The sequence below is a fragment of the Botryllus schlosseri genome, chromosome 10, assembly GCF_051294905.1.
Source record: "Botryllus schlosseri isolate E-star chromosome 10, Bs_hap1, whole genome shotgun sequence".
Taxonomy (NCBI): domain Eukaryota; kingdom Metazoa; phylum Chordata; class Ascidiacea; order Stolidobranchia; family Styelidae; genus Botryllus; species Botryllus schlosseri.
In genome coordinates, this window is record NC_137245.1 from 17,695,851 (window position 1) to 17,713,636 (window position 17,786).

Sequence of the window (17,786 nt, forward strand, 5' to 3'; positions counted from 1 at the left end):
AAATGCATCGAAAATGTCACCTTCGTTGATTATACTTCTTGCAAGTAGCGGCAGCAGTAACCAACACATTTCAAAATCATACTTCAGACCGGAGGAGAAGATGAAAGATATGAAAAGGAGCCTTGAAGCAAGTATTTTCCAAAAGTGGATTTGGTCCAGGGTCGCGTACTTTTAGCATCAAATCGGAGCAGACTATTTTCGAAACTGAAAGATGTATCTTCTGACTAGCGCAACTAAACGGCTAACGACAACACAAAGATAGCTAGTTTGCTACAATCTTCGTAAATACATCGAGTCGCAGTTATTTCACGCGATTATCACCACAATTTCACTGGTAAAACTACATCCTAACTTTTCAAATCCAAATTGTCCAAAAGTAGCTTAGCCTGAAATATGTTCGAGCAGAAGCGCAAGGAATTGGAGTAGGACGTTGTATTTTTGTCCTTGGTATTTTTGCGGCATATACACCGACTCGTGTAGTCCTTGGAGTAGTAGGAAATTGTAGAAGTACTGTGTTACCGAAAACCTCTGACACAACACCGTGTATACACAATGGGTCCGCATACCGTGCCCTAGATCTGCAGAGTTTGAAGTAAAAAGAAGCCGATAAAACTTGACGAAATCCGAACGCCATATCCTCCGAGAGCTTCTCAATACGCCGAGTGTCAGCGGGCTACGGCGGCGCCAACCCCGGCTCGGCACAGCCGTCGATTCTCGGTAATCGAGAGTCACATCGGCGGCGCGAACTGCCTTTGATCGCCCGGCACCCGTGTAAATTGCGGCGTTACGTCATTGCTCGATATTATTACAGCGTAAAAGTAGATGGGCAAATTGAACGGCTATTGGCAGATTACCGTTATCGCATTTGCGAGTTATTTTCCAGTGAGATAAGAGAGATAGCGGGAAAGAAAATGGCGGCTGTCAATACTGCTAAGTGCTGGGGAACTTTCGCTTTGTGCAACTAAGCCGCGCAGCACCCATCTAACGGCGTGAATACTACAGAAAATACTCTTTTCGGCGCGAATGAGAAAAACATATGGAGAAATACTAGGGACAGTGCGAACGCATACCAATCTCCCAAGGTATTATACACCGTGAACATTTTTCTGAAATATTCGAAGAGACCCTTGGATATACAGAACTTCAGCACAGCATACAATTGAATAGTATACGTATTCATATTGAAATGAACCCGCATATTTTCGACTGACGCTCGTCAGGGGCTATCATCGGCAACTAGCAGAGAATTGGAAAGAACATCGTGTATCATTGATACGCTTGTAGGTATACGATGTTCTGTTCAATTCTCTACCGTATTTGCCGACGATTATTATCGCTGACGAGTGTCCGCCGACAATATTCGGGTTCAGTTCAATATGATTTTCATGAAATAGCACAATTGAACAGTAATTCCAAGGTGTTCGATGAAAATTACGTGAATTGCAACAACCTCTGCGCGAAGGCGACTGCCGGAATGACACACGGACAGAAAAACGAGATAAAACTTAAGCAGTCGAAGATTTTATCATTATCTAGAATTTTGCTTGAAATATCACCCTATTTCAGTCGTGAGTAATATAATGACTGGCCTCCGTCTCGGCTACGCGCTTGATCCGGAAACGGACAAACTTACTAAATACGGGCTTCACCAAAATATGTACTGCGCGCAAAACGCGCAGAAATAGCTGCTTCGTCACGTATTTGTCAGGGCGGAGCATAATATTTCAACGCCTTACATTCAACCGCACGTAGCGCCAAGGTCGGCTGTAACTTGATGCATTGATAGAAATATTTGAATCCAGGCGAGAAATATGCATCAATCATAGTATCGCCTTACAAGTAAGTATAATGTCGTGATAAATCATGATAATCGTCCTTATGCTGTAGAGCGCCAGCACGCGGGTTATAAAAATTCAATGCATTCCCGCGTAAAGCACTCAGTAGGGTTAGAAATGGTGCGAGACACTGTGCTGAATAAAAATACCTTGCGCGCTGTAGCGCTACTGGCGAACGTGCCGCATCACGATTCCATCCCCTATATCAGTGTTTCTCAACCTTTTTGTATTTGGGACCCCTTTTGGACGCTCAAGTATTCCTTCAAAATTAGCACAATTATCATGCAACCGTCGTCTATTTTGCGCAAATATTAGCTGTATAGGCTTGTGGGAAGCAGCCACAAAATGAGTTTTCGTAAAAATAACATCATACTATGTGTAAAAATTGGGCAGACTTCTATTATTTCGAAGTGACTTTTGCATCTGTATTTATTGTCTTGGAAATCCCCGCCTTTGATTTGATTTGAACGAGTGCCGAAATATTTCCATAAAGATAAGTTCTGGCCAATGTAATAAGCGTGACGCTTCCGGTGACACATTTTGGTATGATGGCAACATCTATTACACCAAAATTGAGAAACAGAATATTTAATGAACTTATAACGTCCAGCCTAGTCATTTCTATCTAGCATCTCATCTTGAAGTTATTCTGCAATAGTGGTATTGTATATCGCAGGAGAAAATGGATTTCGTGACGAGGTTTCAATCCCCTCATTGGGAGAAATTTGTCAAAGGGAGTTTTCACAGAAGGAGATTGTATATTCGACGACTATTCTAATGATGTGAGTCCTGAGGTTTTAACAATTATGAAGCGAAACTGTCTCATGCTTTCTCTAATTAAAAAAATACAAATTAGGTTATTATTCATTTTTTCAAATTTAGAGGTTTCGCAGACCCCCTGAAAATGCTTCGCGGACCCCCGGTTGAGAACCACTGCCCTATATGGACAATCCATTGACGTGTTGTGTGTGTCGCTTTGGGGGTTAATATACACAAATCCTTTGAAATCGTGTTTCAAATGACAGTGCGGGTGCCATTCCCCTCCAAACAGGAACTCGAAGACGCGGCATTAATCCAGCGAAAAATATCAAAAGCCTGACTGAGACTACGCACTGGCGTGAAACTACAATATCCACCATGATTAATAGGGTGCGACCTTGTTCCACCTTGAGCATCATACCACCATTCTCGGAAGGTTATCCCTCGCATTGATACAGCACAATACTGAAAAGGTCCAAATAGTTTCAAATTTCGTGGTAGAGGTGGAGTGGGAAGACATGAAAACTTGTGGTTTGAAAGACCAAGAGCCCTTACTAAACTCTGACTGATTCTGACTACACCTCCGTGTGGAACTACAATATCCTCTTTTACTCTCCTATCCTCCTTTACTTCTTTACTCTGCAACTATACACCTCACCTCACCCTATCCTATCATCTCCTTACAAGTGAAGCACACCAATATGGAAATTGTATATAGCTTATCAACTGGTGTAAACATTATCAAAAAAATCACCTTCATCTTCTTATCAGCAGCCTTCTTATCCTTATCAACAGGGGCCCCTTTGGCGGCAGCCCTACTCTCCTTCAATTCACGGTCGAGTTCCTTGATGCGGTTTTGATCGTCTAGCCTCTGCTGTTTCATCTGAGTCATCTGCAAAGGGCAAACGCATTTGTACACGTACTCAATTGGACGATGCGATACTGGTAAAATACGGCCTCAAAATGCTGCAAAAACATTTGTCACCACTCGAATGTTCAATTGCGCCAAAATCAGAACCATTCTTGTTTGGCAAAAACTGAATACAACTGACCAGAGGCAATGAGTTGGAAACGCGGGCCAGCCATTTCCAAAGGTGGGTTTGTCAGTACAGGAGTACTTCTACTCTTTTGAGTGCTCAAGGCTTTGCCTACCTGGACTACCTACTCAATTGATTATGTTTTCGGAATTCTTCCATTTCTACTCGAAGAGTTTGTAATTAGAACTACCAAGTTTCACCGTTTGGGTTCTGGAAGTTACAAAGTAGTTTTGTGATAAGTATGCATCAAAATTGCGAGTAAAATAGTGATGGCAACCATGTGAAATAGCCGACGTATTGTCGTAACTGGATATATTTAATAAGATTCTAAAATCTACGTATTTGTAGGATCATTAGTAGGGCGATTTTTATGACATGTCAAAAAAAGTCAAGATTTTTTGCAAAATTGTAGCGTCAGGACAAAAGATTGTTTACAAAGTGGAATTTTTTTTGCGACCTGCATTTCGTTTGTGTCGCAGACGTTTGCGCTGTCAGTGAACTTGTCATTTGACATTTCACAGCTTGCAGCTTACTTTATAGGCCTACCGCTGTAGACGGACCATTGTCTGCGCATTGTGTTCATGTAAAAATTTGTCAGTCAAAAAAGTTTTTTCAGGCCAAACTACCTCGCTAGAACAGACAGTTCCAACCACAAATGAAGATTAGTAGTACAATTCTAACATTATGCACGAAACACCTAATTTACATACATGAGGGCGAAATTGCGTAAAAAAAAAATCAAGTTTTTTATGGTAAAAAAACGTAGTAGGTCAAAACCTTCTGTTTTTTAGATAAAAAAATTGCACTAATCATTAGTAATTTAAAGTTACTTGCAAATATACATCTTTCAATTTCGAGAGTAACCACGTCCGATCAAATGCTAAGAGTATGCGACCCCTCGACCAAGTCTACCTCTTGACACCACTTTGACATGTCTCAAAAATTGCATCAACGTGTAATCATATTGTCCTATATGGTGTCGACACAGGCAAATCTCACGCCTCAGTGAAATTGTATCACGTCACAATTTCCATTTGGCTACAGACAATTTGACGGTCATTTTTGACCGGCTTGCCGAGCATTAAATTTGGTAAAACGGGTATCAATCGAAAGCTGACTCTGCACTGATTACGAAAATATAAATTTTATTCCGCTCGTGGCCCTAGAACTCCCACAATCAGCCTGGAATTTTTCATTGTTATGGAGATTGGCATTGGGACGTAACAATGCTGAACAATGCTGTCTGGCGCTTTTTCTCTTGAGCTTCTCTCTCGTCTCGCCAGACAGCATTGTTGCGTCCCAATGCCAATCTCCATAACAATGAAAAATTCGAGGCTGATTGTGGGAGTTCTAGGGCAACGAGCAGAATAAAATTTATATTTTCGTAATCAGTGCAGAGTCAGCTTTCGATTGATACCCGTTTTACCAAATTTAATGCTCGGCAAGCCGGTCAAAAATGACCGTCAAATTATCTGTAGCCAAATGGAAATTGTGACATGATACAATTTCACTGAGGCGTGAGATTTGCCTGTGTCGACACCATATAGGACACTATGATGTAATCGAGTAGAAATTCACGTCCACATTTCTACTTCTTCTTGAGTGCAAACGCTGCCAACCCTGACCGCCTCTGGGGCCAACTCCGCGACGCACCAACACTGGGAAGGAGTCACAAAACGGGTACCTGCGCCTCTAGTCGTTGTATCTTCTTGTCCGCGTTAGGATCACCGGAACCAGACTTTCGTCCTGCTTTTATCGCCGCGCCACCGACGGCAGCCGCCTCCAGCTTCCGTATCTTGCTCTCGAAGATCTGACGATCAAAAGTTTCAAAATCTCAGCACATATCAAAACAAACTTAAGTTCCAAATTGACACACCTTTATTTTTTCTTCCTCTTCCATCTTCCGTTTCCTTTCTTTTTCCGTGAATTTGGATTCGCATTCTTTGATGACTTTCAGTTTCTCTTTCTTGGCGGCCTCCAAGTCGTTACGCAGACTCGTTTCCAAGGCCTTCTGCGATGCTGCCTTTTCCTCCATAGTTTTCACCTGGAACAGACTTGACAGTTGCATTGCTACATTGGCAGGCACATAACTATGGCTCGTCGCGATTGATTCGATGTATTCAAGTACCAAAATCATACACCCCTTTCAACAAATAACTGCTTTATGGGAGGGAATTACTGTTTCGAATCTATCTTCATAGCATAGAATCCTTGAAACTGCGTAAGGTCTCATCATTAGGGCGATTTTTTACCTAAAAACGACAGATTGTGACCTAAAAAATCAAAATTTTGACATTTTTTACCTTAAACACTTGAGTTTGACAAAATTTTGACCTCATGTAGGAAAATTAGGTGTTTTCGCACATGATGTGAGAGCTGTAGGCTACTACTTATCTTCATTACTGGTTGGAAGTGTCTGTTCTTACGAAGTAGTTGGCCTGAAAAAGCTTTTTTGACTTGAAAACTGACAAATATTTACATGAAAAAATATTATTTTAACGAAATCTGGACCTATGAAGGATTCCAGTAGTTAAATCACGCATTATGGTGGAAATAATTGAAAATTTTTGTAGTACAACGAAAGATGCTTTCCTACATTCTCGGGTAGGAAGTGTCTTTCCTTACTAAGTAGCTTGCCAAGAATGGAGTAAGAACATTCAACAGCAGCAGTTGTTGGCTGGTGACACTGAAGTTGTGCGTACACTGCTGGTGACACGCCATGTCGCTTCATACTGACAATGTTGTCTACATCAGTGCTCTTCAACCTTTTTCGACGTGGTACACCCTTTTAACGTTTGCTCAAAACTCGTACACCCCTGTTCATTAGGGGTCTTCAAAAATGACTTTTTTTTCTCAAATCGTACTGGCTACTTGATAAAATTGTTAGGTTACGTAACTTAAGCCTACACACCAAATTTGGTTCAATTCCAACCAGTAGCCGCATGGCTACGGGATAAGAAAGTTTCTATTTATTACATAAAAATAAATAACGAATAATGTGAAATTTTTCTGTTGTCTATAAAAATGATGTTCTTTAAATTTGATTCAATTCCAACCAGTAGAAGCGGAGTTATTGCCGTCAAAAAAAAATTGGATTTGAATAAAATAGTATTTGGTCACAGAGTTTATTCGCAGCCAGTTAGGCCGCCCGCCACGCAAATTGGAATTTATTTCGTGTCAGCCCCAAAACAGCATGACATTACGAACGATAATCAACCTAAATGTAACAGTATTGGGGAGAAAGTAAGTAAAGCTACTGCTGCAGAAGCCGTAATTCAGATCAGCGATGATAGCAGGCGCACCTGCCTACTGCGTATCAGGCCTGCCTCACACCACACACAGTCGATAGTAGCACATGGGCTGGAAGAGATGTCAGTAACCTCAGATCGCATGCCGCTATACACAGTCTATTGTCGCTAATTGGCATCACTAATAACAAAATACTAAATTGCAAATGTATGACGAAAGATTGGATATAAAATCGGCATTTTAAAACAAAAGGGTTTCGATTTCAACATGGAAGCTGTTTCGACCCTGGCTGGCTACGTCACTTCATTCATGCGCATTGCGGTATTTATTAACGCCGGGTAGGAAGTACCGATTCAAGAAGTCTGAGCTATCGCGGCGGTTTCCTCAAAAATCACTTAAAGACAAATGACTATAGCTGAGACCTGGACAAAGTGCGGCCCGCGGGCAAAATGCGGCCCGCGAAGCCATCCTGTGCGGCCCGCGAAAGGTTGCTAGGAATTCTTAACATACAACCTGCTTTTTTAATGATGTTGCGTGGACTAAAATTTAGGCTGTATCAACTTAACAGGCAATTCGTTTGCTTTGAAGCCTGTTCATTAATATGTCACGACTACGCTTCCTACATACCTTTCATGCGTACTCCAGATTCAAAATAAAGGCATTGTGGCAAAGTATGAGCAACAATCAAATGCATAAGACATCACTCTTTCCATAGTTTAGGTCAAACCTTCTTAGTTGCGATTGTCACATTACGCATTATACGGTACGAGTTTCAAATCGTAACGTGAGGCGTTTCCAAATCTGTAGTTGGTAAAACCAGTCAATCATTGCTCGCGACTGCTATATGACTCATCATCATCATCATACCTAGCGAGCGAGATAGTGTAATGGTTATGCGTCCGGCCGGCCGTGGGTTCGATCCCCGGCCGGGTCATACCAAAGACTCGAAAAATGGTATCCGCAGCTATCCTGCTAGGCGCTCAGCAATCACAGATAGCATGGAGGAGAAAAAAAACGGGGGCGCAGACTAGATGACCTTATGGGGCCGTATCGCAACTCCGTCGCCAAAGCATCTCGATGGTGCAGGCGAGAAAGAATATCATATCTCTCTCTCTCTCTATCACCCATAAAGGATGAAAGTTCATGTCAAAAAGAGGAAATCGAAAGCTGAAATTCATAGAGGGTTTAGCGCACTAATATTTGTATACTGGAGTTAGGGGTAGACCCGTGATTTTAGTTTTTGCCAATCATGTCGGCGGAAGTAAGGGTTTGAATTATGACAAAAACACAAATCTCTCGGTCAAGAGAGGGCGAACTTCAGGAAAACTGCAAACTTCGCTCAACATCAAGGCTATTCGAGCTGCACACTACTCGGAATACAGCGACCAAAGTGACCAAGCTTTGTACTATCCCATATACATTTCAGTGCAGTGGCTCTCGAACTGGGGGCCGCGAAAGCATCTGAAGGGAGGCGCGAAGCCGAAGTTGAATGTATTTTTTTTCGCGCCCCGCGCGATTTACTCCAAGCTCATAGCATAGTTATTGCTGTGTATTGTCCAAATTTGATATTATAGAATTACCTCATCGACAACTATAACCTTCCATGGCATTAAACCATCCGTTGGATTGGGCGTGAACATTTTCACTATCATGAAGCGGGGCGTTCCTAAAATAAGTTCGAGAACAACTGTTTTAGTGTCTTAATAGAAGAACGTCGATAGGGGTTTAAAAAGAGTTACAAACGTATCATATTTAACATTGTTTCGAATCATGACGGCAGATAGCTATTTCATTAATTAACCGCCACTTTCTCATTAGCTAACATCAACACTGAGCAGCATATATTAACAATATAATTTAGAAATTGAAACACACTGGATAATATAGCTAAAAATTTCCACTCGGCCCGCCAACGTATTTTCTACTTCTCATTTGGCCCGCGGAGTCAAATAATTGCCCACCCCCACTATAGCTGAACACATGTTTGTTAACTGCATACTTTCCAACACCAAACGGAACCATTGGTCTATTGCCGACGGCTAAATGAATAGGAGAAATATTTGCTTATGACATCACAAACAAGCGGTGTACAGTATTACCCAGGGATATCTAGAAGTCTAGTTCTAGATATCCCCGAGTATTACCTTTAAGATAACATCGTACCATATTGCTCATTAACCAGTGCGTCAACCTGTACTGACCCATAAACCTGCCTTTGTGATAGCTATAGCCATCGGCTCATTGTAATTCGGATCTGGTACACCCCTGTACACCCCATCCGAGTGGTACACCCTTTGCAAATTCTGGTACACCCTAGGGTGTACGACCACCCCGGTTGAAGAGCACTGGTCTACATCACAATTTTTCATCATGCGATTCTTGATATAAGAACCAATGCCCATGACCACGCAGTCTTACTTCAGTTAGGATATTGCGGTACGTTGAACATAACACCACGTCGACCTATTTGTTTCATTTGACCGTTTATGATTCACAATGAGCAGACAATGAGCCGTTCACACCGGCAAGCCTATAAAGTAGGATACAAGCTGTAAAATGTCAAATGATGAGTTCATCAACAGTGCAAACATCTACGATAAAACGAAATGCAGGTTGCGAAAAAACTTTGACTTTGTAAACAATTTTTTGACCTAACTCTACAATTTTGACATGTCAAAAAAAATCATCCTACTTAGCATAGTATCAAGAACATTCATTTTGCCGAGTGTAAATTACACTTTTTTCTTTGCGATAGTATGGAAGAGACACATTTGAACTTGCTAGTTATGAAATCATACTAACCGTTGCTCGAATACTCAACGCAAAGCTAAATACACGCCTGGGAGTCGAGCCCGCCAGGTATTCGATTTTTCCAAACCAGACAAAAAATTTTCAAACACAGTAAACATGGGAAAAGATTCGTCAAAGTTTTAATAATCACTTTTTCATCCTTGGAATTCACGAGAATTTCCAACTCGCTCATATCTTTTTTCAGCTTTTCCGAATTCGTCTTGGCGACTTTCGCCTCCTTCTTCGCCTTCTCGATTTCGGTTTTGGCGTCGACGTCGAGATTCGCCTGTCTCGCCTTTTCAAGCGCTTCTATTTTTGCCTGGAACAAAGAAACATGCAGCATCGATTTTGTTCCATTACTAAACCTATTCATCCCGGCATCGCAAGCTGATCCATCAGGCGACAAATGACTATGGAAATAATAATCGATGAATTATCAAATCACTAATTTTCCTTGCAAAAACAAAAAAGTCGGAGTCACAAAAAAGCGTTTAAATTCGGTACTTGAGAAAATTCGCTCTCACTGCTCGAATAGAATTCGAGTGCTCTAATCATTGGGCTCAGTTCTTGGTCGTTATCTTATACTACTTGTGCTTCATTGTGTGTGCCTGTTATTTTAATATCCTAGGTGAGGGTGGGTGCAGGGCTGTAATGACTCGACTCGAGTCACGATTTTCTGATGACTGGACTTGACTCGAGTTATTTTCTCGAAATACGGAAACGACTCGACTCGAGTCAATCTGTGTATTGACTCGACTTGGACTCGAGTCATTGTGCATGACTTGGACCAAGTCATATGACTCGAGACTCAAATGGCCAAGACCAACATTTCATTGTAATTTCGAAGAATAGTAAAGTAACCACATTATCAACTCAACTCACTCAACTTGACTCGAGTCAAAACTATAAAAGTGAGATTGACTTGTGACTTGGTTACAGCCCTGGGTGGGCGTCTGATTTAAAAGACAACTGCAATTTGTTTTGACACCGCCAATCTTGTGGCGTTCTGAGCCGATATTTCTAAATAAACAAACGAATGAAACAAAGGTGCCGAAATTCCTCTTATCTAAGATCTTCATCAAGAGACACGCAATACGCATATCCATCAATCCGTCACTAACATTGTACTCGGCCAGCTCCTGGTCTTTGTCCTTGAGATTGGCGGTGAGTAGAGCCGTCGCCATAACGACCCTAGCGTTCATTTCCTTCTCGCTGTTACCGAGCTCGTCCTGCATACGCTTGAGATCAGACCGCAGCATGGCGTTGTCGGAAAGTAAATCGTTCGATTTCGTCCTCTCTGTTTGAAGCTCGCCGTCGAGACGGTCGATCTGATCGCGGCAATCTTCCAATTTCTTCATCAGTTCCTGAAACCGGGCAATCGACGTTTGGATCGATGGTGTGTGACATGGGACCCACAGAGAAAATGTTGCGCACGTTTTGAATGGAGTGCGGCCAGAGGTAGTCAAAACGGTATGTGTTGCTTTTCAAGTAGAAGTTGAGGTGACACAGTAACTTCTCGACTCAATTACAAGTAGAATTACTTATTTTAAAGGCAAATCAAAACGATTTCTAGTAGAAGTAGAAATTGAAGATTTAAAAAGCACTCAAACGAGTAGTTTAAAAAGTAGATTCGGTGGAAGGGTCGCATACGTTTAGCATCAAATCAAAATGCGGCCACTCTCTACAAGTACGGTGGTTCTTCACCCCGGTTTATCACAAAGATTACACTCGTAATAGTGACACGAGTACATCCCAAAACTACACTCTACTTAACAAAAACTAACCGTGAGCAGTCATGCCTGAGAATCTGTTGGATAGAAATGGTAGTACTCCAAAAACAAAACACTAAGTATTACCAGCAGGCAAAACCTACTCGAGTACACAAATCAAGTAGATGTACTTAGTTACTGGCCACCTACGAGCTTCTAATTTAGCATACAGTATGACACGTGGGAACGACGCTGGAGTCAGCTGAGGGAAGACACAAGAATGGTAAAATATGTATATGCCGACTTGGCACCATTTACAAGTATTGCTAATTGTGACAACTAATTTAACTGATAGTACTAATTAGTACCGAAACATCTTCATCGTCTCCAATAATTCCATCCGTGCCGGCTTCCGCATCATCAAGCCGCCGTTTCAGGTCTTCAATCTCGCGTCTTGCCTCGTCCAAATCGTCGCTTTGATCCGCGGCGACAGCGCCAAGCGCCACAGTAGAGACGACAGACCGATCGGATAAAAGTTTCTCGTGCTCAATCAATTGGGCTCGAAGGTCGCCGTTTTCGTTCTCGAGATCTGAAGCAAGCGCGTGCGGTGATAAATCGGTTTCGAGGCCGGATGCTGCACTCCTAATGGCCCCACATTAGCTGCCGGGTTACAGCTTTGGTTCTGAACAAGGTCGACTTCAAAACAAATATAGCAGGCAGGAACCAAACATTGGACACTGCGATGTAATGAGAAATTTGTTTTACTTAGATTACACGTGTTAGGTGAATGCGGTTTTATGAAGTCACTACAAGCCAAAGTGGTTCGTCCAAACGTTGCTGAATGTGGTTTTATAAGCATTCTTCAAATTCATGCGAGCTGGTCACGAGCTGTAGACTACTTTTAAACAGTTTGGTGCAACACTCACAGCTTTCAACACAACATCCATTGCAATAGAACATTTATTAAACTCGCACACTTTTCGGGTGACGCTTTTCAAGAGTTATCGGCACACAATCGGGATATGAACTTATTCAAAAGCAAAAGCAATAAGGTAGAGTATGACGTGACGTCTAATTTTGATTGTTAGGTTATACTCTACCTTATTGGTATTGCTTTCGAATCTGTTTATATCCCGTTAATGTGCCGATAACTCTTGAAAATCGGGCATCCCAAAAGTCTTCGAGTTTAATATATGTCTCATTGCAATGGATGTGGTATTGAAAGCTCTTTACCACTTACAGCTTTGTAACGAAAGCAAAGTTCTCATTGACAATGAAATCGATATCACCACACATGCAAAGAAAAACGTTCCTAACTTCTAAATCTATTTAAAATTTCCATTTGCAATGGAGATAGTATGTGAACAGCTGAACACTCGATCTTAGATTGCAAGAAGACTCATCATTGAAGAGTCATACTATCCCAGGTAAAGCAGGCTGGAATGTATCACCATAGTCTTCTTCGAAGAGCTTCTTGGAGGCACAGAACTTCAATATACAATTGAATAGTGCATTCATATTGAAATAAACCAGAATATATTCGGCTGACACTCGTCAGGGGTAATCGTCAGCAACTAGTAGAGGATTGGAAAGAACATTGTATATCAACAATCGCATCAAAAAATAGTCTTCTTTGAATACTTGAATACTAATCGAATACTGAAACTGAGACTGCATGAAGGGGCTTTACTATAACAGGTAAAGCAGGCCGTAACGTAGGGTTCGACCGATCGACCGTAGTATTCTTTGAGTTGCCGACAAAGTTCCAGCAAAAGTGCAAGTACCCGATATTCTAATGGCGTCCCCCGCCGACGATTTCAATTTCTCTTCGAGATTCATGACGTCAAACTTGGCGGATTCCAGCTCCCGAACCAGATTCGGGTCCCTTATCTCGATCTGAAAGATAACGTCATAAGACGCGACACTGGAATACTCGGGTCCTCACAACTTACAGTGGTCACGACAGGTTCCGGCACTTCGCCTTTGCTTTGAGGGGTTCTGCCTTCCTTCAACATGTCCAGCGCCGAGTCTTGCTTGTCAAGATTTGAAAGCATCGATTCAGCTTCGGCCAACTGAGTGTCGAGCTCTTTCACAGAGTCCGGTCTGAAAATAAAAGAAACATTCAGTGAAAAAGGCCTCATTAGTTTGCTAGGAACCCAGATTTTGTGCACGAAAATGTCAAGGTTTCGTGTGTCCCTTACCAGAAGTTGACAGCACAATCACATTTACTAAAACCAAGTAAAACCATAAAAAGCGCTAGACGAAATATGCTGCACCGCTAATCATTACAAAGAAAACAAGTGAGATTCAAATTTTATGATACACCGAAAAAATGTCGAACATACACATAGCAGTAGACATTAATGAAAAATTTAACGTTCATTGACTCCAATGCAGATAAATGGAATGAATGTCTGCTGTTAAAATTCACAGTGATCACAGCATCAAAGCAATTACCGGAACGTAGTGAATTGTTCATTAGATGCTGACCAATTGAAGAATCAAACGCTGCCCGTGACTTCTAGGAAACCAGACTATGCCACTTCTCTACGCCCGACGAACGAGACACAAGAGCAAAGAAATTGATTTTATTACAGGCCGATGAACAGATTTAGAGATGGAAAATCATTCCTTCAAAGCAACTCACTTCTGCTCTTCATCCGGAAGCTTCCCGCCGTGAGACTTACGCCATTCTTCCTGCCACTCGGAAATCTCTCCTTGCAAACGCGCTTGTTCCTCCCGCGTTATCGCCCTGCGAAAAGCGAACCCATCGTCGTGAAAGTGAAACCAGCGCCAGAACGTGTAGAAAAGCACCTGTCTTCCTTGATCTTCTTTTTCGCGGCTAGAAATTGCTCGTCGCTCAGCGACGCCATTAGACTCTGCAGGAACGCAGAAGTTGTCGCGTATTCCATCTGCACTTTCGTCAACTCCTGGAAGAGATGGGGCGTAACGATCAATTATAACAGAATAGAATATCAGCACTGTCGCTCGTGAGAAAAAGTCACAAATTTAATGGCAGTTCTGGCCCAGGTAACGATTGAAAATCTTGCAAGACTGCGCACAACGATTCCAGAACTTAATCCGCTCTAGTCTATAAACCACGACGTATCTCAGCCCCAAAAAACATAATGCTGTGAAAATTCATGGTATGACATTTTTCGGAACATATTTCATTACACTTTCTGACAACGCTGCGGACTGATCAGACTTTACAGTCATGTCATTTCCACTAATGTGGGTAGCTTAGTACTACATGTTTGGTGTGGACTGATCGAGGTTTTACAGCCTTAATCAGTGGAAAATAGAATAGAGACTACGGTTCTCGTTGCTAAATTAACTCTCTATGGTAAGGCGCGAATGATTTCAGTGCTAAAAAAATCACTCACTAAAACTCGATTCAGATTCCAGTACTAGAGTCCCGGGTTGTAATGACTCGAGTCGTGATTTTTTGGTGAATCGACTCGACTCGAATCGTTCTCTTGAAACACGGAAAATGATTCGACCTGAAACCATCTGTGTGTTGACTCGACTTGTACTCTAGTCATTGCGCATGACTCGGACCAAGTCATAATGACTCGAGACAGGGGCTACCAAGACAGGGATCTCATGTAGGCTAATTTCGAGGAACAGTAAAGCCACCATACTGTTGGTATTTCGTCGATCGGCAATGGTACTTGAAAATGCTACCAGAAACTGTTCAGTGAGGTAAATTGGTCTATTATGAATGTGTAGCATTCCATATCAGCAAACAGGGTTGTAAAAAGTAAGTTTCACATGACTTGACCTCGAAACTGAACAGTCAACACAATCACTTGGACTCGGACTTGACTCGGTGGTGAATTGAAAATGACTCGACTTGACTCGAGTCAAAACTATAAAAGTGAGATTGATCAGTGACTGGAACCTTGTGACTTGGTCACAACATCCTTGTGCCCATCCTTAGTGGTAAGTAGGCTACATTCTGATACTAGAACACTCGGTTTTGGCCAGCCGTAGTCGAGAATCGCGCGCATGAAGCCCGCTCGACAATCACCTTGGCTATCTCCTTGACTTTTCCTTCGTAAACGTCTCTCTCCTGTGACGTAGAGGCGCCTTTCGACGCCAAGATCGCTTTCACTTGCCGCATCTCTCTCTCCTGCTTGCGCTCTTGCTCCAAACGCTCTTCGCGTTCCTTCTCGTACCGGCCTTTCCATTTTTCAACTTCTTCTCCCGTGAAATCTGGAATAAGTTGTGGTGATGCTGAGGACTCGCACTACTATTTGCACCTGTGAAATCTTACGGAATTTCCATTACGACTTGGGCTGGGCAGAATTGTGGACCCAAGGACTGATTCAATTCCGAGTACCCGACATTATGGCGTCACATATAGTAAGACAGTTGAAATTATGTATGTTTGGAGAATACACACAAAACAACGGCAGCTCGTGATCATCGAATATGTAATATCTGTTTTTATTTCCACAACCATGATACAGCCTTTTATGATACCGTAATGCTGCGAAGAAATTAATTCACAGGAATGACATCTCAACAAATATACGTAACTTTGCACTGAATGCACCAAGGATGGTAAAAGAGGATTTTACGATATGTCTCGTTGATAAAACAATACTACTCTAAAAATCAACTCCAGTCATTGCAATTAATACTCGCTCTCAATTTGTGTACTCAAACTGTTGCGCGCAACCCTGTTACACGACCCGTTTCCTTTTCGGATCGATGGCAATCATCGGGCAATTTATGGTGATTCCTGTTCAAAATTTATGACCCATTTTACAGATTGTAGCATTATAACTATGCAACAGTCTATTTCAACGGCAACTATGATAAGAGGATTATCGAACAGAATTATTCATAAAAAAGGTGTTTTGACACCTCGCGATGAATCTTTAATGTAACCTACTTATCACACGATGTAGCAGAGTGACATATTTGCCATAAACATTTACTATATCATAGGATGGTTTTGGGGTGTAGTATTTTTCGAGTATTTCAAGGGCTGATGTTGGAAAATGGCTGAAACATTTAAGCTTGATTGAAATCAATCACATTTCACGCCTAGTGCAGATGTAAACATTGTCCATAAAATTGGCCTTTGATAAGTCAATAGATATAAGCATGGCGTTACTTGAGATGGAGTTACCGTACACAGCAACGCTTCCTGAAGCTACCTTAAATAGGCTTGAAAAGTACTGTGCCACTGTAGTGGTAGTGGTACCTTGGTTAGCTAGACTGGGATGGTAGTTATGCAATAACACTTAGATATACAGATCAACCTTCACGCGATAAATGGCTTATAAACCCCCACCTTTCTCTTTATTTCTCGCAGCAACGGCAACGGCAGCCCCAACAGGAACGGCTTCAACAATTTGAGGTCGCGCATCCAACGGTTCTGGGTCGGTTAACACCAGTTTACCACTTTCCACTACAATTGAAAGTATAATGACTTCAAGAATGGGTTATTATCAACGAATAACGTCATATTCGGTTGCAGCGTTACGCAATAAACATATAACGTAATCAAAGGGGTATATGACAGAGTATTCTGTTGACGTCATTTATCCCCGCGAGATCTGTCTTATATTTAATAAGAGCAACTTGTCAATGTTGTTTTCAAAATTTCCTTAGCTAATTAATGAGTCCTATAATCAAATGTAAGGCATGGATTGATCCCTAAACACTGTATACAGCTCAGTAGTTATATCACAGCTATCACAAGCACTTCAGGACAGATAACAAGTCATTATGGAAGATTGTATGAACAAATCCATCAAGACATTTTCAAGTGACGTTCAAAGTATTGCACTTAGGATCATCTATCAGCCAAGAGTTTGAATTATAAGCCTGCTGGTTGGTTCCTAGAAGACTTTATTTTAATCCAACCAGATAGTGTGTTCCACCTAACGTAGCAAAGAAAATAACCATCCAAGTCAGCCCATGTCACAAATATTTGCTGACATATTGACAAATACGTCAGCATGTGTGATAGAACACATAAATTCCCAATTCAACCCATTCGGAATGGAGCATTGTCAATAGCGCACACTTCAATTCTCTCAAGACAACTGTACACAAAAGGCTGAATACGAGCGGTGTTTGCATTGTCCTGGAAGAGCTATTGATTACACGTCATTTCGAATCCACAGTTACAGCCAAATATTTTGATGGTAGAGATGTGTAAACTACCTGATCGCATGCCGACACCATTTCACAAGTAGACACACAATATAATGGACGTTGAAAAATTTTTGAGTTCATACTCATCCAAGAAGCTGTAATCTATCATTCATACATTGCTTATATATACACTGGATCTATGAACCGCTTTGAAAAGTCTTTCAGTTATAACTACCGTGATAAAACCATGGCTTTTCAGCAGTTGCACGGGCAACCGTCTCATTAGGAAT

General features: G+C 41.7%; 1 protein-coding gene across 1 annotated transcript in view; it reads right to left on the minus strand.

The window, feature by feature from the left end:
* LOC145448519 (uncharacterized) overlaps positions 1–17,786 on the minus strand; it is a 58,922-nt gene that overhangs the window by 36,787 nt on the left and 4,349 nt on the right. The window contains exons 9-20 of the mRNA XM_080326926.1: positions 16,688–16,804; positions 15,413–15,597; positions 14,194–14,309; positions 14,027–14,131; positions 13,332–13,482; positions 13,164–13,275; positions 11,748–11,968; positions 10,792–11,034; positions 9,822–9,989; positions 5,508–5,675; positions 5,316–5,441; positions 3,349–3,486 (exon numbers count right to left, since the gene is read on the minus strand). Of these exons, the coding sequence (XP_080183052.1) occupies positions 3,349–3,486; positions 5,316–5,441; positions 5,508–5,675; positions 9,822–9,989; positions 10,792–11,034; positions 11,748–11,968; positions 13,164–13,275; positions 13,332–13,482; positions 14,027–14,131; positions 14,194–14,309; positions 15,413–15,597; positions 16,688–16,804 (1,850 nt within the window). The remainder of the gene's footprint in view (positions 1–3,348; positions 3,487–5,315; positions 5,442–5,507; positions 5,676–9,821; positions 9,990–10,791; positions 11,035–11,747; positions 11,969–13,163; positions 13,276–13,331; positions 13,483–14,026; positions 14,132–14,193; positions 14,310–15,412; positions 15,598–16,687; positions 16,805–17,786) is intronic.